Genomic DNA, 21714 nt, shown 5'->3' with positions numbered 1-21714 from the left:
ATGTTTTTGCACTTTTACTTTTTTCAGTAACAACAACATGGTCAAGAAAACACTGTTTCTCCTACTTAGGACCGAAAAAAGGTCCCCACAAGGCACGTCGTTTCACGTTTTGCTATCCTTGTGGGGACATTTGGCCCCAACAAGGATAGAAATACGAGAACATACACACACACACACACACACACACACACACACACACACACACACACACACACACACACACACACACACAAACAAACATGCACAGGCAGGCACGAGCAGATATCCCCTAACCAGCCAGTAACACATTCGTCCAAAAACACACCAAGGGAACTGCAAAACAAAAAACCCCTTTACATCTGCAGACTGAGAAAGAAAACATGATCTCTGTGTCCAGTCGAAACTGGGCGGAGTCTTGATTCTGACTTGCAACAGATGATGTTTACCCCCGTTTCCTGGAAAAAGAAGACTGCCGTAGTGCGCTGAAGTGCACGGCAGTGAGACAACCATGAGCAATGATTTATGTTTCTGACTTTTAAAGTACCGGTAATGTAAATTTGACTTTTTTCTCATCAACAAGAGGAAGTTAAGCAGCTGCATTTGTTTTTCTTTTCTTTTCCAGATAAGTGACAAAACTTTTAAATGTCCCTGGACTCCCTACTATGTTTCTCCACCTTGTGTTTAGTCATGCAAAAACTTTAACTAGGAAAACTTCAAGCTAACCCAATGAACTTCAGTTTCATGCAAGTCCTTGAATGGTAAATGTTCTGGCCATCGTTTGTTTTTGGATGATTCTCTATCAGGCTCAAGTCCACTGCCCAGGCAGAATTTACATTTTCTGTTGGGGCTTGCATGTGCACACGAAAACCAAAATATTATGGTTTAACATTTTGGCAGTACTGGATGCCACGTGACATCCTGTGTAACACGTGAGAAGCAGAGGGAGGGGGTTTTGTTTATGTAAGGGACTTCTTTGCTCACTCTCAGCATATTTGGGTCATATGGAACCTGTTAATGTACAGTGAAGCAGCATGGAGGAAGACGGAGCTGCAAAAACTGCATATTTCACTCTGAGTGACGCTTCCCTCCGTTGTAAAACCCTCTCACTTCCAGAAACTTCATCCAACAGAGCAGTTCTGGAAGGTTTTGTTCAAAGCTAATCGCAGCAATTTATGACTGTCTTCTGCTGTCTATTAACTGGAGGTTTCGAAAAACCCCCGAGGAAGGCTACATACCAGAGATAAAGTTGCTCATGTTTCTCTCTGAAGGAAAAGGAACTGATGTAGGCCATGAGGTTAGAAAGTTTGTTTTGTTTTTCTTTCTTAGTCCCCACCCACTGAGCTTTTCAGGCATGTGACTGAAATATACTCTTCAATACTGTGTCTATTATCATACAAACAAAGACATGTTCATAATTTGGTTATTAGGCTGAGTGGCTGGGATTTTTTTTTTCCACCAGTAAATCCAATGGAATCTGTGCCGTGTTTTGTTTGTTTGTTCTGTATTTATCCTGCTGACTAGTCTGAGAAGAATAGTGAGTGCTTGGCTTTAAATTTGTGACCACAGCACTGGCACTGTGTCCTTCTTCATGTAGTTGATCAGAATATCAATAAGGATGAAAGTAGTTCAGTTAGTTGTTTTGTTTTGTTGCGGCTGTCTATTTTATGCACGCCATGTTTAAATGCAGACTTGCGGTAACACATCCACATTTACGAGTGATGAAAATTAGACTTTTGCATCTTGTTTTGAGTTGATTTATATATGAATGTCTGTCCATGTGGCGCCGTTGCTCTAGGTAAACCATATGAGAGCTGCAGCGCGCTCCTAAATAGCAGAGGTGTTGACAGCTATTTGGACTGTAGATACAGTGAGAAACTAAAGAACCAGGTTTAACAAGGGGAACTTTGTTAGACTGATCGTGACAGCAAAGTTAACCTTCAATTTTAGCTTGTATTGAGTGTTTGAATGTGAACCTATTAACTCTAATTTTCACACAGATGCACTTTGCCCACTTTAATATATATTTTTTAATATACTAGATGGCTTTACCCAACTAATTCTGGTGCCAAGCTTATATTAAATGTAAGAATAAGTTAGATTAACAAGGTGCTTCGTAAGCTGGACATGGTTGCCAATTAGCTCCGATGGTTTAAACATTTACACAGAATGAGATAAGGCTTAAGAAATGTGTGATAAATTATACAAGCCAGAGATGCTCTGGAATGTTCTGCTAATATCAGTTCATTCTGGTCGACTTGTTTGACAGTGGCGTTGAACATCATTTGACATTAGAAGGATTTATGATGGTAGACAAGACGTAAAGATCAGGATCACCACACATGAAAACACACTTGTTGTGGTTGCTTGGACTGTACCCAGATAACCTAGCTTCCCAGATCCTGGGCAAGAGACTCGGTGTCTGACCTAATTTCACCTCCAGACCTGCAGGAAATCAAACCATGAGGAGGTGGTGTCAATGCACAGCGTTCCACTTTAGGTTTATTTATTTGATGTCATGAGCAGGCGTCAAAGGTGAGGGTGTGTGTGTGTGTGTGTGTGCTTAGCAAATTGGAGGTGTTTCAAGATGAGCCAGCAAAGTTAAAATAGAAAGTGGACTGAAGCCACAGGCGCTGCAGCCATGGGCAGGGACAGAAATCACAATTTACATGCTTACAAAAAAATGAAAGAAGGAGAAAAAGATTACATTGCACTCAGGTCACATACACAGCAAATCTAGTATGTGCACCATTTGCAAGCAGAAAATTCAATAAAACCTTGAACGTGTTCGCTGCTCAGACATACACTATCATCTCATAACTGTTCCCATGGTGATGTGCTGCAGACCGAGTATTGATGTGGATCATGTAGAAACTAGGCCGTAACAGTGAGGCAGCTTAACATGTCTCGCAATTTTCAACCTAAACATAGTAGGGATCATCCACACGTTGCACACAAACATAAATGGCGACCACTCCAGTGATTTGGTCGCCTGTATGGCCTCAATCAGTCCTTCATAAGTATTCTCCATGTCTCACGTTACACGTGCGCATTAGCGAGATACCAGAGATGGTCCCGTCTGTAATCAAAGCCTCTGTATTGTGGAAAGAGGTGACCAAGCGCCTCCTCCCAAGTGGGTCAGGACCTCAGTGTTTGTTCACTGACAGGCTCAAAGTGTCTGTCTGATAGTGTGGTATTATCTCCAGCGCAGGCCTAACTAGGCATTACACACTGCGGTCAGTGCCAAGGCATCTGGTGGCGGCGCGTATATGTCTCCCCCGGTCGTAAGGGGCTTTCCAGCTGCCGTTCTATAGCCCCGCGGTACAGGGATCTCAACTTTCACTCCAATACACACATCCCATGACGTTCAGTGGATTCTACAATTTCTTTCTCCAGTCGATTCAAGTGAACACAGGTTTGGTTTTCCTTGGAGTAAGGGTCACAACTGAGCCTGTATTACGTAAAAGCAGTTCCAGTTCTCCTTTGGCCTGTAATTTGAGGGAAGTTGCCATGGTCATCGAATAAAGCCTCTCCTGTCTGGTCACTTAAAGTATTTGTACTGGACAATAAAAGACCTGATGCAGTAATTTGTATGAATCTCAGTCAAACCTGTTGATTGAAATGTTGATTAAATATTTTTATAGCTGTTGTCCGAGAAACTATACAGTGATTAGATGTGTTGATTCAATGTATAGTCTATTTTTCAAACTTTTATTTGAGGGCTCAAATGAATTTTACTCTGAAAACCATTGAGACAAGCTATTTGCATGATTGATGCATGAACAGTTTGTCAAAGGAAAGGTGATATTCTTTCACTCTTATCCTTGTTTGTTCGCTCCTCCTTGTGTAAAGTCCACGCAATTAGCTTGTTTAACTTTGAACTTCATTGTTAGTTTTGACAGATTTTCTGCCGCACTTCATGGTTCAGTGTACACATGGAGTTGCCCATCAACAGAAGAAGTGTTATCAGTAAAATTGATAATTTACTTACTGTATATTACCTTTACTCACGTGTTTGAGTTGTATTTACAGTACAACCAAATGTCCTCAGTGTGCACACTCTTTCATGTGTCTTGATTTTTATGTTGAATTCCATAAATCAGTGCCTTTCTTAAGTTTAGTCATCAACTTTTACAAAGGCAAATTAAAGTACTGTGTATGTATCAAAAAGTTTGTCTTTCTTTGTTAAGCCATAAGGCTCAGAAGTGATCCAACCGGCCACGACAAGTGTCCCTCATAGTATCGTTTGTACTTAATGATGTTGGCAGATATAATTCAGACACAAGCCAGGGTGGCAAATTTCATTTTTATCATCAAGCAGACATCACGTGAGTTATTCTCTTTTGTAGACAAAGGGGAAGCCAGAAGGAATTTAATAACGAGAGTGGGAGCTGGTTAAAGCTACAGTAAACAACACTGTCCTTGACTTGGCATTGGGTGTCAGTGTGCCAACAGCACTCTTCACTATCAACACATTTCTATTTACAAGAGCAGGCAGAAGCCTAAGTGAAGCAGCAAGAGGCTCCGTCTCACACTCAGCCCTGCTTCTTCTCCTCACGTGTCTGGAAATGAGGGGGAGGGCTCAGACCTTCTGGAGAATGGCTTGTCAAATTGTCAGCGTACAACTGTTTTGATTTCTCCGCCACAGAGGGCTCGAGGCACTGTGTGCCTAACAGAACACGTTTTGCCCTGTGGTTCAGGATGGACTGTCGCTGGACTGTAAGGTTAAAGATTCCAAGCTATTAACTTTGTTCTGTTACAGTTCAAACCCATGGTTGAGCAAAGGCCCTCAAGTGAAAAAACATCCCCTCAAAATTGTTGTTACTCTCTATACTTAAAGCAGACTGCTAACAGACGATCAGTCATGTCAAGCTACATGATTTGTACTAACTTGGTCAAACTACCCAACAGAGCATTGCACTGTAACTATTCTAACTCAGTTCATACAAAACAATCAATTGCAGCTGGACTTCTGTTTAAAAATCAAGGAAAAGCTTGGTTTACATAAGCTGAATTTGACAGAATAGCTAGAAGTCATAGTTCCCGAAGATTTCAAAACACATTCACTGCATTAAACTGTTTCATTTCTCAAACTCATGGTGTATTTGTCGAAAAGTGGATTTAAAGAAATTCTTGCTGAGCCTGTGATGCATGAGGTTTGCAGTGATCACTGTGTTTGTAGAGGGCCCTTTGGGCCCTTTGGGGGATTGCATCACTGCTTTAGCTCAGAGCTGGATTGTGGGCCCTGTGGCACAGCCTGGACCTATTGTCCTCAGGCACAGACCCATGACAAGAGAGGGGAAGCCATGTCAAGTTGACATAACACTACCGACCAGTGAGGGCAGGGTGACTAAGCTGGAAAAATGACAACTCATACACATCAGAATGCACTTCATCCCATTTACCAGAATATAGATAATACCATCACTTTTCCTAAGATGGTTTGAATCACAATCTGTTTGTTTTAAATAACAATGTGAAAAATGTTGATATTTTTATTCAGGTGTATAGCTCAACAGCAACCACAACAACATTATTGTGTGGGTTCTCTTTCCTTGCTGAATAATACTAACATTATACCAGACGTAGCTAATACATCATTCCATCCACTTTGCATATCGACTTTATCTCGACAACGTTCACATGGATTAAAGCATGATCCAGCAAACATTGTGCAGGGTACATTGTGGACCGCTCATCAGTCCGTCCCTGTATTAGCACTGAGAAACAGATGTGTGCTCACAGTCTCATCTGAATCTAAACACCAACTGACCAAACATACATGTCTTTTGCCAGAAAGAACCCGACTGGAAGAACCTGCAAACACACAGAATCGACATCCTCTACAAAATCACATGGGATTAACGTGGTCTGTATTTTTCATCTGAAGCTGAGATGAAAATATCTGGGAAGTGCTCTGAACATATGCATGCATACACACACACACACACACACACACACACACACACACACACACACACACACACACATACAGTCTTAACAACATTACAATGTAGGCCTCGACCACCAGGTCCACCTGTCAGGACATGGTAAAACAGAGGGGGCCCACTTCAAGCGCTGATCATTTAATCCCTTCTCTGGCTGTATCTGGGATATTTTCTCTCCCTGAGTAATCCCAGTGCTGAACTGGAACATCAGAGATTAGTGCGTGATTAGGCTGCAGCCATCCAGTGCCCTGAGCCTGAGCACCTCAGCATAGTCTGGCCTGGTGCGCCAGTCTGACTCATTAGGTCGAGTAAAACTCACAAAGACATTTCTATTTTGGTCAGGTACACCTGAAGCATGAGTGAGCAATAAATGACTCTTTACACAAACCCGCATTAAGCTGGGTGAAACCTGACAGCCCAGTGTGTGGTGAATTCTTGCCCACTGACCTTTATTCTTTATGAGCCGTTCATTATTTTTTGTGATGAAGACCTCAATATCAAAGTCTGAAGTTACATTTAGACCATCAGTGTGATCTAACTACTGCAAAATCTCTCAGTCATACCCCTAAGGATATAGTGCAGTGAAGCCCAGCTGTAACTTGAACTCGGGTTTGAACATTCATCACAGATCAGTAAAAAATTACCAGCTGTGTACACTCCAAGTATCCTGGACACATCTAATATCACACTGTAAATTTGCTGCTGTCAGTACTTTTTTTTTTTTCATCCAAGGTAATATTTTACGGTGGCAAAAAGAGAGAAAACATCCCCACACAGTATAAAGTGTTGCACAGTCTCTCAGTGGCTGATAAATCTTTTGGACAAAGATTTATTGATTGTGGCACAGAAAGTCTGGTCAGTTGTTGCCATTGGGCACCACAAATACTCCAAGAACCCAAAACACATTTGTTCCAAAGGACTGATGTAAAATAAAGAAAAATTTGAAACTACTAAAAGGAAGTATTGAAGAGTAAAACATAACTGAATGTATCTGCATGATAGAAATACAAATTTAAAATTTCTAAAACTTTTCAAAAGCAGGGAAAAGTTAGTTTTCAATTATGCCGTGTTCTGTCAATGTAATGTCTGTGGATTGTGCTAAATAGGAGTGTGCCAACTCGGTCTTTAAGCATTTCATAGGAATTATGACAGAGTTTCACAGTGCCATGGATGTGCTTTTACAGATGGCTGCATTGTGCTGACTAGATTGAAATTGCCATTATTTTTATTGGCACTTGATAGAACCTATTCACATCTTCACATTAATATATATAATTTCTAACTTTACCCTCTGGATGACACCTTGTCATTAGAGTTCATGTCACTGTCAGGGCAGATTCTCCCGTAGAGAGGTGGTTCAAAACAGATATCTTTGTTTTGATGATGCATCTTCAACCCTCACGTGGTCAACTCCTTATCTGATGACATTCAAATACGCACTCAAGTTGTAAACATGAAGCGCTGGCCCTCCTGTTATTCGTTGCACTTATGTTTTTTTAGCTCTTCACTTTTATTGTACAAATGGAGACGTGAAATATTCTTTTTACAAACATTAGACAGTTCAACTCTGTGGTTTAATTGAAAACTGGATATGGCATGAAGTTAAGCACAACACCTATGTTTCCAATATTCTCCTCTGACGCATGTATGAAAACAAAGAATTTCCTTCCTGCTTGCTTTCGTTTTACAGTAAATGCTTTGATCTGCTCCTCAGTGTTGATCGCATCTGAAGACAACATAAAGAAAAAAAAACCTCAAGTGAAAACATCAGCCCATATAAACCCATGGCTTGCCTTAAATGTGTAAAAAAAAAAGGCTTTGAATGCTGTGTGTGTGTGTGTGTGTGTGTGTGTGTGTGTGTGTGTGTGTGTGTGTGTGTGTGTGTGTGCGTGCGTGTCGCGTTTCCCCTGCTCTCCCCTCCCCCTTGTTTTCTCCCCTTCCTCTTTGTTTGCTTGATCTGCTTGATCCCCTTCTAGGAGCCCTGACTCCTCCCAGCGACAGCTGAGGCTCTCTGATTGGCTGGTTCCGTCGAGGGGCGGGGCCAGCTCGCAGCTGAGCTGTTTTTCTCGGTTGGCTCGCGGCTCCTCGTCAGTTTCCGTATCAGCCACATCCCGGAGAGGGCTGACGTAACGCTGCCGTTCACAGAAAGAGCAGCTCTCAGGGCTGCGAGAGTGGCCCTTTATTCAACATACAAACACGGAGAATACACCACACACCGAAGGAGTGTTACTATTTGTCCTCAATCGGGGGAAGCGGGCGGAATAAGGGATTTCGTCGTCGCCTCTGCCCTTCCTGTTCAGCCTTTTGTTTTTCCAGCCCTCGGTCTGAGCAGGTGTGCAGCAGCGCCCCCTGCGAGCCATCCGAGAACAGTCCGAGGATAGGGAGCCAGACGAGCGGCCGTGCCTCTTGCCTCCCGTGCGACGTGGGTCTGCCCAGCTCAGCTGTCCGATGCGGAGTGAGGATGAGTCCCGCTTTGGAAGCCCTCATGCAGGCGGACGGGACTCCTTATCCCGCAAAAGGGGTGATGCTTGAACCCTTCGTGCACCAGGTGGGAGGCCACTCCTGCGTGCTACGATTTGGGGAGCAGACCATTTGCAAACCCCTCATTCCACGAGAACATCAGTTCTACAAGAGCCTTCCTCCAGAGATGAGGAAGTTCACCCCCCAGTATAAAGGTAAGATTGCTTTGCATGCACGAGACAGGGATGTGGTGGTACTCAGGTTTCTCCATGTGAGCACTCTCTCGTTATTCTATAGCTACATCTATAAACTATATCTCCTATGCATTGGCATCATATTGCAAAAAGCAAATATTACACCCAAATGTCATCTGCACTAGACGCCAGGCCTGTTCTGAAATGTTGAGCTGGTGCATTCTTGGCTGCATGGCTGCATAGCTTGAGTGGAGTGTCAGTCATGTTACAGCATTTGACAAAGCATATTTACGACATGCTTTCTGGTTGTGATCATGATGTATAAGAGGATGTTTCCAGTAGCATTCAGTTTGAAGAGCAGGCTGCCTGCCAGGAGGATGGCTAGTCAGAGGTGTCTTGAGTGCTGGCCATGTCTGGCTTTGAAGGCATCTACAGTTTCATCATGTAATAGAGCACACAAGGATCTAAAATAACTGGGAAAGATCACCTGGGGACTGGACACTTGATGAGATTTATTAGATCAGGTTTCAGGTGTTGTCACAGAAGCCTGAACACAAGCACACATTTGAACCTGCATACCCCCTCTTTGAATGGATATTTTCTGTTGCCTGGTTGTGAGGAGATCCACAATCTGGTTACAGTTTCGTCCATATTAGACAATGAGATGTGTATATACCAACACAGACATTCAGGCAGCCCTCTGACGAAGCCTAGACACATGTGCTATCTGACTCCTCAGTAATGCAGCATGAGACTATAAAAAGAGCCTGGATAGATGGAGCGAGATTTGGACAGCAGACCACAGACTTGTGGGGCCTTTGAGTGCTCCTCACCACAGACACATCTCTAGTTTTATATTTCAAAAAATAGCGAGAGTAATCAAACCTTCTTTTTCAACAAAGCAGGCTTGGCAGGTGGAACTGTTTCTTTACTTAAGTTGCCAGTTTTATTTTCAGTTTGGAAAATGTTGGTCAAGGTATGGCCTTTTGAAGACGTAGATGAAGAGATATGGGTCGTATGACTCAGTATGTTATGTGCTTTTATGCTGAACCACTCGTCAAAGAGTAGATTGGACAGTTAAAACTTTCGATTCTGATAAACTGAAAGCAATTTATAAAGATCTATGGTGCAGCCAAACCCCTGCGGGATTCCATCAGGTTATAAAACCAAAAAAAAGAAATCCCGTTAACCTTTGTCCCTGATTTATGAGCTCCTCCGTTGCATTGAGTCAATGTGACTCATAAGTTCCCACACATCCTGCTGTGGTGTGATGACAGTGCAGAGTGCACCGGCATGGCTTTCAGAGGCAGGACTTCTTGTGTGACGAGGATGATATCAGTGGAGAAAGCGTCACGTGATGGCTGTCGAAAAATTATTAGAGGCACTGTCTTCGCGCCCTTCGCTTAACACTCACTAAGATCATACTGTATTTTCCCACAGTCAGTACATACGCACGCACGCACGCACGCACGCACGCACGCACGCACGCACGCACGCACGCACGCACGCACGCACACACACACACACACACACACACACACACACACACACACACACACACACAAACAAACAATCTTGGTGGTTCAATAATTTGATGGCTACTCGTCCTTGGAGTGCGTTTCTTCATCTTGGGGGCTGTGACTTTATCTGCAACACTTTCTCTCCTCGTGTGTTTAAACCCGGTCCGTCCTTCCAGTCTGTGATATCAGCCAGTGCAGCTGCAACATTTATTCTCAGTGCAGACACCTCCCCCACTCTGTATCAAGTCTTTGTAAGGAGTTTTATTGGGAGATGAGGGGGTGTGTGCTTTCAGGTCCCACTGCAGGTTACTATTGGTGTCAAGGTTCACCTTGTTTCTATCAGTACTAAGGGAGTAAATCCATGATCGACTTTCTCACTTGTGTTCTCCTCTGTTTGCTCACACTTTTGTGAAATTGAATGATCAATTACTATTCACACTACTCAATCTACTAGACAAGTAATGTGTTTTTAAATGAACTATGTATATATTTTTTGCAATTAAATCTACATTGAAATCTCTATGAATAGATTTCATATCACTAAATGAATGTATTATTGTCGTACATTCATTTTAGATATTTATATTTGTATTTTTTACTGTCTCATGAGATCACATTATTTTCATAAAGGTTTCGAAATTATTTCAATAGTCTTTTCAACTCGAAACATTTCTTATGTTTGTGTGAGTGAGTGAGAGACAAATGTGTTCAGGCATTTTTTTGACTGTAAAAATATTCTGTTAACCGCACCACCCTCTTTCCGGTGTCAACATGTACACCTCTGTTTATGAAATGTATATTGTGTCCATATTGCAGCTTCAGAGAAAGATAATCAGCTTTATGGGAATTGTGGTACATTGTAAAGAACCGAACGAGTATGAATCATATGTTGTCTTTGTCATTGTTTTTTCAGGTGTGGTGTCCGTCAGTTTCGAAGAGGACGGGGAAGGGAACCTGTGCCTCATTGCCTACCCCCTTCACAGCGAATCAGGGGACCTGGAAAACAAAGACCCCTCGACCGACTGCGAGCCCAAGAGCAAGATTCTGAAGTGGAGCAACAAGAAGCAGTCCTCCCTGCTTCTGGAGAACGACAACTACAGCAAAGACAGAGCTCGACACAGCCGGAAAGAAGACAAGATCATGAGGTGAGGATGCAGCTTTATGACAGGAAGACACTCACTCGTCATTTGATATTATCTTTATTGCAGTTACTATCATGTGCTCCGTTGGTGACGTTGTTCTGTCGTCTGCGTTTTGTAGCTATAACCGCGAAGAGGTGCAGCAGCAGCAGGCGGAGGTTTTGTACTTCAGCCTGGAGAAAGGCAACGTGGTTCCACAGATCAAACACAACCCATGGAGTCTGAAATGCCACCAGCAGCACCTGCAGCGGATGAAAGAGAACGCAAAGCACCGCAACCAATACAGTATCCTTTCTCAGAGTACCAGGTTTTCCAGTGGACAGCAGAGTCGGTGTGTTTGTCCTCAGTCTGCGTGTCTCTGTGTTGCTGTATGATCCTTGACCCCCCTTTTCACAGAATTTATCCTTTTGGAAAACCTGACGTGGCGCTACAGAGTACCATGCGTCTTAGACCTGAAGATGGGAACCCGCCAACATGGAGACGATGCATCGGAAGAGAAGAAAGCTAATCAGATCCGCAAGTGTCAACAGAGCACCTCTGCATCTATCGGGGTGCGACTTTGTGGCATGCAGGTAAAACAGACGTGAAAGCATTTCCTTAGCGTTGCGGTGGTTTTGTCACTGGCTGTACGTGTGGAGGCTGACGCTGCTCTTCCATGGCTGCAGGTGTACCAGCCGGACACGGGCCAGCTGATCTTCATGAATAAGTACCACGGGCGTAAGCTGACCCTGGCGGGCTTCAAGGAGGCTCTCTACCAGTTTTTCCACGACGGCTGCCGCCTCCGTCACGAGCTGCTGTCACCCGTGCTGCGCAGCCTCCGCGAAATGCAGGCGGCCCTCGAGGCCTGCGAGTCCTACCGCTTCTACTCCAGCTCCCTGCTCGTGATCTACGACGGAGACCCTCCCAGGACGCCCACCCGGCCCAGGCATCGAGGTGGGGAAGAAGGTGATGAGGATGAGCCGTCTGACGAAGAGGAGGACGGGGAGGAGGAGGAAGATGCGGAGGGAGGGGCGTTCGGTTTCCCCCGCTCCTCCGGCAGTGCCGGCGTGGCCGGCGGGAGCGGCGGCCGCTCAGGAGAAGCCAGCAGCCCCGCGGTGGACGTGCGCATGATCGACTTTGCTCACACCACCTGTCGGCACTACGGAGAAGACAGCGTGGTGCACGAGGGCCAGGACAGCGGATTCATCTTCGGCCTCCAGAATCTGATCACCATAATCTCCCAGCTGGAGGATCACAGCACTGATTGAGGCTGCGCCGGAGCAGCTTGTTCTGAATCCCAAGCATGGAAAGAGCTCGTCGAGCTCGGAGCCCTGCCACCCCGAGGTGCATTGTCCCCGTGCCTGCAGCGGGGTCCGCTCGGTGGAAACCTCAGGCACCTCTGAGTCGGGGGAGAGTCTGCGTGTCCGTTCCTGCGCTCTCACACGCCCGCCAGAGGACGGGGCCGCCGGTGCCCTTCCTAGCACTTTTTCTGAGACTCCTCCTTTTCTTTGTTGTACATGGTAGGAGAAACGTCTCGCATACAAACACAGGAACTCCCTGTCGCGTCCCAGGATTTTCCTTCCCCTCTCCTCCTCTGGTACAGAAAAGTTCCTTTATTAAGTTCTCTCTGAGAGAGAAAGAGCGAGGCAGAGAAAAGTGAAGCTGTTGTAGTTAGATAGGAGCCTGTTGTGGTGCTTTACCTGTGATACGATATACTTTTTTTTTGGTTGTTTTTGGATAGTTTGGACTGCCATTCCCCAGAAGCACAGCACAATTAGTGGGGAAGCTGACCTTTGCTGGCTGGGTCAGCAGCCTTGTAGCAATTGACAAGTTAAAAGCATCTGATAAGGACATTTATTTGTTTATATTGGTATCGCTTAAGAACCTGGCAACAACTACAGTTTGTGTCCACCATGCACTTGGATTTCTACTTTTTGGTGGACGACGATTTTGCTCTGGAAGAAGGGATTTGCCTTTTTTTCAACCGTTGTTCTACCTTGTACTTTTTTTGCCTAAAAAAAAAAAGACTTTTGCAAAGTTGAGAATATGATTTCTTTGTCACTGGTTTTGTTTCCATTGAATTTGTTCCTTTTCATTCCTGAAAATTGACTCAACTTGAGTGAATATATTGATGAAAACACTAGCTACAAAGACTATTTATTCAAAAGGACAGTTTGAAAATGGAAGCAAGTACATTCCATGTTACCACTTTAAATGTTTTGTCCTCTTGATGCAGACTTACTTATTTTGTTATTGCAGAAGCTCTCTTGTATACTTGTGTGTTAACTGTCTTGGAAAATAAAGGCATTCATTGTGGTAAAATCTGTATTCTACTTTGTGTTTATTTAGTGTATTTCTATATACTAAGATTTGTGGTGTTAAGGGCCAAAGTCCAAGGTAATGCCATATTTATGCCAGTGAGGGTCTAAACAAATTTACCGGAGAGGCTGTACCGACATGGGGAAAAGGAAGTGCAATTTGTATTTTCCTGAAAGCTATAAAAAAATAAAAGCAATAACGAAAAGCATGAATCATCTATTGTTAATGAATACAAACAACATATTCTGCTGGTCATTCTCTATCTATGCAACCAGGATAAATACATTCAAACGCTAATGTGAGACTTCCTTATTACAGCTGGAAGGAAGGAAGGAGCAATGATACTCTGAATGTTTTAAAGAACCAGGATATATCTTTTAAGTCCATGTAACATTACATGTGAGGAAGAAAATAAAAGGTTTAGTAGAATTAATAGTAATGATATGCAACTGGTAAAACCCAACAAATCCCCACTGTGGGTTTATTTAAGTGTTGTGATCAAGTTATCTGTGAGACTGGTGAACTGGTAATTGGTTGTGGTGAAAATACAGCATATGCAGTGTGTCTTTAGCTTGAGTTCTGAATGTCCTTCTCAGTGATCACAGTTATGCATAAAGTCCACACTGGGACTTATACTGCAAGCTTTCCCTCTCATTGGTTTCTGATATTATTCATGTCAACAGTTGTTACTATAGAGTTTTTAAGTCTGAAAATAAAACCTCTATTCTGCGCGCGTTTGATTTGCTTGTGTTTGAGCCACAGTTATCAATCAAACCCCGGAATCTAATATTGTTTCAGACTGCTCAGACTAAATTATTCAAAGGAAACTGCCAAGAGAGCAGGCATTGCGTTTTTTACTTTGGTTTCACAAATTTGCTTGCACACAAGGATTGCGAACTTCCTTTTGCGTGCGTCAGTACTTACGGAGGTCACTATTAAGCCGTTTAGTGGAGGTTTTTGGCCGAGTTGCCGTCCAGCGGTGACATCGGCGACTGCCCTGTACTCGGTTGCCACAGACCTTCAAACACCAGACGCTTAACCAGCAGGAAGTATTACGAGGTGTTAGGCAGCACCTCAGATGGCCAGCGCTACTCAGTGCAAGCTACTGCCTGCACTTTGAACTCCACATTGAAAGTTGTTGGCTATCAAAATCGGCAACTTTGTTGTCGGCCTAATCAGCTTTCCCGGCGTAGGAAAACACCGGGCTTATAGGGGGGTAAGTCCCCCAAAACTCTAGCTGTGTGGAAAGTATGCCTGCAACCCTGCGTCACTCTTCGTCAGCTTGGCACACCTGCTGAACATGCAGCGTGGAGTGATTTGCGACAGAAGAATAAAGTTATCATGGCTGTGCCGAGTGGAAGATCCTGTTGCAGATATCTGCCTTCAGCCCCGGAGAACTGCGTGGCATGCAATGGGTGGAGTGAAGCAAACAATCACAAAGAGGTTGTTTGCACAGCTTTGAATTTTTCTTCAGTGGTTGGTCTTGAGGAGCTGGTCAACAGGTTTTGTGGGTGCGGGTGTGTGTGTGTGTGTGCATAACTGCAAGCCCTAAGCTGCATACACAGATGGTCACCTGCTGATAGTTGCTGGTGAATTTTGTAGATTTTCTTGGAAATAATTAACTTACAGGTTGATTTTTCCAAACAGTAACACAACATTAGACATCACGTGAACTGACATCCCATCTGTCGTCCCGTGCGGCATGTCAAGGGGTTTCAGAGGCCAGCGTCACCAGACGGAAGAGACAGGCGCGACAGACAGTTTAGCTGAGGTAATAGCACCGGGGCATCAGATGAGGGGGATTATAATTTCCACTTTTCAGATCTAAAAATAGCTGCGCATGCCGTGCTCATCTGCTGCCAGTAGGAAAACAGATTTAAATGAATGCGTTTAGCTCCAGTGCGAGACAGAATTGCTGGTGTTCTTTTAATGAAGTTACGCGATATATGACATTTATGAGAAAAACTCTGCTAACATTTTATTTCCAGAGTGTTTGAACTCCTAAATACAGGGGTGGTGCTGTTCGTAGCTTGAATGAACTTCACCCAGAGTCACAAAGGTTGATATCACATCAAAATATAACTTTGAAATTCACCAATTACATTTTCTTTGGTTTTTAATGGATCTTGTTTTTTCTTTTAATCTTGCATTAACACTTTCGCAACTATGACCGGATTGCAGGATGTAAGTACCGGTTTGGCAGTGTCTTAAAAAAACTATCAAACTCCTGATTGACATAAATAGGGCACAGAAACCTCTCAGGTAAAATGTGAGAAGTTGTGTGAGCATAATATATTTTATAGAATGCATGAATGTTGCTGTTTCTGCATATGTGGAAGTTAAGATAACAGATTTTCATGTGTGTTTTGCTGCATGGTGGCTTGTAGTGTGTGAACAGGTGTTTGAGGTGATTACAGTGGATGTATAGACCCCACAGTCCAGTGGTTATGAATGTTCTCACCTGATAACTTGGAATCTCCCCAACGCAGTCCTTCTGCGTTAGTCTCGTGCCTTTTAAATTTAAAGAAAAGGGTTACATTTCAGTTCGTAAAAATGCCTAAAAAAGGGATGTGAGTCCTGCTGTACACCACGTGCACTCGCTCTCTCTTCCTGGGGCTACATCTGATAATTGAGTGCAGCCTTTAAATAAACTCTCCCAGGAGCAGAAAAGCAGAAGGAAATAATGGAATCCAAAAAAAAAAAAAAAAAAAAAAGAAAGCTTGACCAGTATGCACGTTATTCAGGGAGGATAAACCTATGAAAAGATTTGAATAAAATTTGGCCTATAAAGTCAAGATCTTTTTCATATTTTACTGTGAAATAAACTTAACCATCAGCTCAGTGACGCGTCAATCTTGGTGAGTGCTAAAGAAAAATAAGTGATTGTTAACATAAACCTTAAAGAATAGATCTTTAAAAGTTAATTTAAAGATTACAACTTTAGGCAGAAGACAGTGAAATATTGTGACTGGATGTTATACCTCAGATTCAAAGCAGACATGCATGATGCAACATCGTGAAATAATGTCAGAGTTGAAAGCAAAAAAAGTCAGTACGCTGTCAAAGCATAACAGATAAATAAATAATGTTATAAATCACTCTGAAAGTAAACAGTCTTTCCCGGTGGGTGGTGAAACTTACAGTTGTCCACACAGCATTTCATATGGTCAAAGAGTATAGTGTCCCAGCAGGTTATGTAACCCTCCTGGAACCGTGTTCAGCTGATGGATGAGATAACGCACGGCCACCCACTGAAATCAAACTGTGGTCCACTGGTCATTCATGAGACAATCAACTTGAATACGCTGTTCTCTTTTCTGACTGTTGTTGGCCCATTTTCATATCAGGACGGCTGTATCGCAGTGTAACCGCTGGTAACCCCGCTGGCACGGCCTTAATATGGGGTCTTATCACGTCTTCAACCTTTGTCCCTGAGCAGCAGAACATAAAGACAGATGTATTCTTCTGTTAAAGGGATTTCTATGTCAGCATGCCGTTTAACGGATGGAGAGATGGAATGTAATGACCAAGGGTCAGAATTTTGATAGGGATGTTGTGGTATTTTGACACAAAGCGTTGCAGCAATACCTGTTTTTTATTTGGACAGGACAAAGCAGGACAGGGATTATGTAAATTCATGATCACAGTACATCCGTTTTACAATACGTCAGTCTTGTTTTCTGTGAAATATTTGTGAAAGAAACATAACTAAAATCAACAGAACGCTCCCTGCTATCATGTCAGGCCACCAAAGTTCAGAAACTGAGTTGTGTAACCAGTATAATACATACATGCTCCTTCATGGAATCTGTTGGCGGTACCATTTCCAGGACATCACCACTCGTTCTGAGAAGGCCCCATACTCCGATGCTGCTGTTTTGAGGAAAAGAACAACAGTCAGAGATTTCCTTCCCTCCACCTTTGGCCGCAGGGAGTCGACCCTCTCATTAGCCGGGGCAGGGATCCAGGGACTTACGAGTATTCCATCACCTGAGCTGTAAAACAATCCCCCCCCCCTTTCCTTAATTCATCCTAGTATTCAAGCTGGTCAAAGAATGTTTGCAAAATTAGCAAAACAGAAAAAAGAGAAATCCTACGAATACAGAAATGCTCTTCAAGGGTCTGTTTTTAGTTTGTGAGCTACGGTGAAAACACAGCGATGCATCATGGTTGGCTGTGAAGATGAGGACAATGTCCCTACCAGATCTGAGCCAGAAGCCTCATTTGTTCCACATGTGTGAATCCACATGTTGAAGGCCCGACTGCCCCCGCGCTGTGCCCGTAATACATTTATCCAAAGTTTTTTACTTTAACTCCAACCCATCATCAACTCCACCTGAAGCCCTCAGGACAAAGTCTCACTTGTGTGTTCTGTAAACAAGCCTTCTTGGTGGTAGATGAATGCATGAGAGGGAACTGTTAAGGGTGAAAGCAGCGCGCGTGTGTGTGTGTTTCAATGTAAAACAAAGAAGCAACTTCACATGAGGACAACCTCACAGTCACATTGCAGCACAGCCTCTCTCATCCTCCCTGTGGCCAATGCATTCAAGTTTGTATGAGCTTAAAATAGCTCCGCACGAGACGAGACCGGCGCAGAAAGCAGAGAGTGTACAGTTTGGAATAATCTGGATTAAGCCTGATGACCACTGGTCGGCAAGGGGAAGTTGATGTACGCGTGTTTGTGTTGTGGTTTCTTACTCCAACCTCTGGTAAAAATGTGACCACATTAATCTGCTTCACATGCATTTTCCACTTCGTACATGCTGCGATGGAGTACTCTGTCCCTGAAATCCCTGCAGTGAGTAAGATTGAAGGTGTTTCAATAAAAGAGCCTCGCTCCTCTGGAAACACACTTCATCTGCGGCTCTATGTACCATTTAATCACAGTAATAAAGATTACTAAAGGAAATGGTTTTATGTCTGGAAGATGTGGTCATTAGTCCTTTCTTGACTTTAAAAGTGAAAGTTTTTAAAAGCTTTATTTTCATTTGACATTTCTGGCATATCAGTTAAGTAAGTTTTGTTTACACAAGCGAGGCCACGTCTCTGCCAGGTGAACTTGACTGTCACGTCTGTGTTTTTGTTGTTTTAGGGGCAAAGCTGTCCCGGAGCGCTGAAACTGGTTGCATAAATTGTTTTTGAGAGTGGACTGTGCACAGCTGTTCACCTGAGATTAGCAGCCAGACAGAAGCAGAAACAGCAAAGCCTTCCTTCACACTGCTGTCCCGGAACATTCAGGTCTTACTGTGTGCTTCGCTTTGTGACTAGCTTGGACTTAAAACATCACTGTTTTTATTGATCTTAAAGACTTTCTTCACAATGAAGCAAGCGGCAGTGACAGCTTTATAGACACCGACTCTTGTCTTGTCTCTGTTAGCAGTCCAGCACCAAACTGTAGCATTTCTGTGATATTTACTGCCATGATTTATGACTTCGATCAGACACATTGTAGCTGAAATCTGTAAAGATTGTGTTGAACGGCTTCTGCTGGAATCAGAAGTATGTGGGGGGGTGAGCCCCCCTAACAGACCTTGAACAACATTGTTCCTCGCAAAATCACCAGTTTGAGTCAAAAGCTATTTTTGCTTGCAGCTCTTGGGATACATTACTTCAAAACATAAATGCAAAGATGTTCTTATGCTCAGAGGCTTCATTTGCTCCAATAAACTTTTAGTTAAAGTCTATGCGAAGAACGATTACACTTTTAAACCGAAAGTTATTACATAATCGTAATTAATCTCCAATATACTTACAGCACATTATTCTCTAAAAACATGTTTAATGATGTAACTGATGATTAAACTCCCCACATTTCACCTATTATGCATTTTAAATGTTGATTTCTTTCAGAAGTTCAAAAGAAAAAGGTTGTGAAACATCCTCTTATTTGTCCTACTTGTTGTTGCTTTCTGATTAGCTGATGATGTAAATCGAATGACTTCAACTCTTCACTGAGCCCAGTCGACGCTGTTGCTACATTTCACGGTCGTTTTGTCTCTGACGAGCACACTTGTTCCTTTCATTAACCCTCCAGTGCTGTGTGAGAAAAAGCCTGCAGGGAGCTCTTTGAGCTGTAGATGTTTATATAACCTGGGTCCTGAGGTCGAGGACACAATGTTCTTCTACGCACTGGATCGCTGCCGTGGATTACAAGAGCAATTATGTCCGCCACTAAAAATCCACTGACCTCAACTTCCAATCTAAAGATGGCCAGAGTGAAGTACCGCATGTCAGTACTTTATTGGTCAAAGAGGAATCAGAATACGGTAAAGTCACATTCAATCCCTGTTTGGGTTCAGCGACTGTTTGCTATCTGGGAACCTGCTGATTAAGAGCAGTAAAGATTCAGCAGACTGAAAGATTAGAAGGAAAGACATTATTGTGTATGATGACTAAAGACCAGGGAAGAACACGATGCTCTCCGTGAATTGGAAACACGGTTGCTGTAGTGGATCCTGGCCGGCCATTGACAGGAAGCATGAGAATCATGCTAAGAGAGCAAACTTACTCCTCTCGGTCTCATGTTGATCTTGTGACTCTTTGCTCCCACTCAATTTGTTGTACATCTGCAAGAGACCATTCCCAGAAAAACAACACAGGGGGTTTGGGGCACTAAAGAAAACACCGTATTATCTCGTCTCATCAAATTGTGGCTTTTTCAAAAGCCCCTGACAGCCAATTTTACCTTGTCACTCCAAGGTCTGCATGATGTTCCAGTGTGTTGAGCCGCTTCACAAGGAGTGGCTGGGAAACATAAAAGTCTATTTGAACACACACAGCGCTGCATAAAAGAGAGGTGAATACAGGGCTGTTTGTCTCGCTAATGGAAAGTGAGATGGATTGTTGTGAGTGACCTGGTTACCGGCGGGTGAGTTAAAAGGCCTCATGGAACCTGTGTCTTGCTTGGTAGTGGATGGGGGGTGAACTGCCGGAACAAAACATGGAATGGGACGAATGTGAGAGGAAAAGAAAAGTACAACAGCACAAAGAACCCACAGTATCAGTCAAAAGAATTTGACTTTCCTCTATTAGAGTCACACACTGTTATGTAATGTCTCCAGAGTCATTTTTTTGGGCTTTCTTTATTTCACACAAACAAAACGAGAGACTGCTTTTAGGATTTATACAACAACACAAGTGGCAATAATCAGACTTAGATGCCATAAATAAAAATGTTTGATCAGAACAGTTCATTCCCAGTCCATAAACAACTTAACTGTTTGACCTTGCCTCGGAACTAAAAGGAATTCCCTTACATTTTAACCATTTCAGTCTTATAACAGTCATTTTTCATTCATTGAAACAAGAGGAGAAATTCCATGTCATTACAAAAAATTGTCAAGAGTGTCAATATTTCATGTCAGCACATAGCTATCTGTTTTCCTAAGACAACTTCTTTTACTTTATGCAAGCACATTCAAATTGTGACTGCCATGGGGCAAAACCTGTGCTTCTTCCTCAGGGACAACTCAACACGTTGTGAGACAAATGAAACTAGAGCCAGACCAACGATGTCAGCCAACTACAACCAAGACGTATTCTGTTGAAGTGGCCTCCTGGTGCCCCAACACTAGGAATACTGCTGCTCCCGAGTTCCCCGAAAGACTGGGGTATTTCTTTGAAACCCTCGTTACCATACTTCCCTCAAATATGTGAGAAATGCATGTCCAGCCTTTTATGACATCTTGTTGACTGACACTTTGCGACTTTCTTCGAAAGCCCAAAAGATTGTCATTTACTTTCCTCTTAGTCATTAAAAAGTTTTGCCATACACAAACATGATGTTTGTTTTGCTTCTTTGCTTACCAGTGCATGTTTTTGTTCCTGATTCCTATTTTCATAGAAGAAAACAACTCTGAAGCACAAACAACTCAATTTAACATTTCTTAAGATGATTACTGGTATTGCAGCTCCAGTGCTTAACATTTGGAGAAAATGCAAGCTGTTGCTGTCCTTCTGCAGCCCTTTGAGGTCTGTAGCTCTGCCTTTGTTTATAGTAAACTGGTTCTGGTCTTGGCTGCTGGCCTCAGTCTCATTGCCCATTCACTGCTGCCCTCTGGTGGAGACATGCAGACATTTCTGCAGAGAAGGGAAACTGAAGTGATCTACGTCGAATGGTTTCCTTGAAGTGAACGCAGATGAAAGCTTTTTCCATTCTCTTCATCTAATACAGGAGAAT

General features: G+C 43.2%; 1 protein-coding gene across 1 annotated transcript; it reads left to right on the top strand.

The window, feature by feature from the left end:
* The first annotated feature begins 8007 nt into the window (after positions 1–8007).
* LOC115388456 (inositol hexakisphosphate kinase 2-like) lies at positions 8008–13530 on the top strand. Its single transcript, XM_030091617.1, has 5 exons — positions 8008–8599; positions 11012–11243; positions 11359–11522; positions 11634–11809; positions 11903–13530. Exons 1-5 carry the CDS (start codon positions 8386–8388, stop codon positions 12482–12484), a joined length of 1368 nt encoding a protein of 455 aa, XP_029947477.1. The 5' UTR covers positions 8008–8385; the 3' UTR covers positions 12485–13530.
* Positions 13531–21714: the final 8184 nt, after the last annotated feature.

Source organism: Salarias fasciatus, chromosome 5, assembly GCF_902148845.1.
Source record: "Salarias fasciatus chromosome 5, fSalaFa1.1, whole genome shotgun sequence".
In the NCBI taxonomy this organism is placed as follows: Eukaryota; Metazoa; Chordata; class Actinopteri; order Blenniiformes; family Blenniidae; genus Salarias; species Salarias fasciatus.
This window is presented reverse-complemented; position numbering and strand designations above follow the sequence as displayed.

What these genes read in the sequence shown, in the direction of transcription:
- LOC115388456 (XM_030091617.1), top strand. Translation starts at nt 8,386, where the DNA reads ATGAGTCCCGCTTTGGAAGCCCTCATGCAGGCGGACGGGACTCCTTAT. An exon ending in GTTCACCCCCCAGTATAAAG is followed by an intron (nt 8,600 to 11,011) that starts GTAAGATTGCTT and finishes TTGTTTTTTCAG; the next exon opens with GTGTGGTGTCCGTCAGTTTC. An exon ending in AAAGAAGACAAGATCATGAG is followed by an intron (nt 11,244 to 11,358) that starts GTGAGGATGCAG and finishes TGCGTTTTGTAG; the next exon opens with CTATAACCGCGAAGAGGTGC.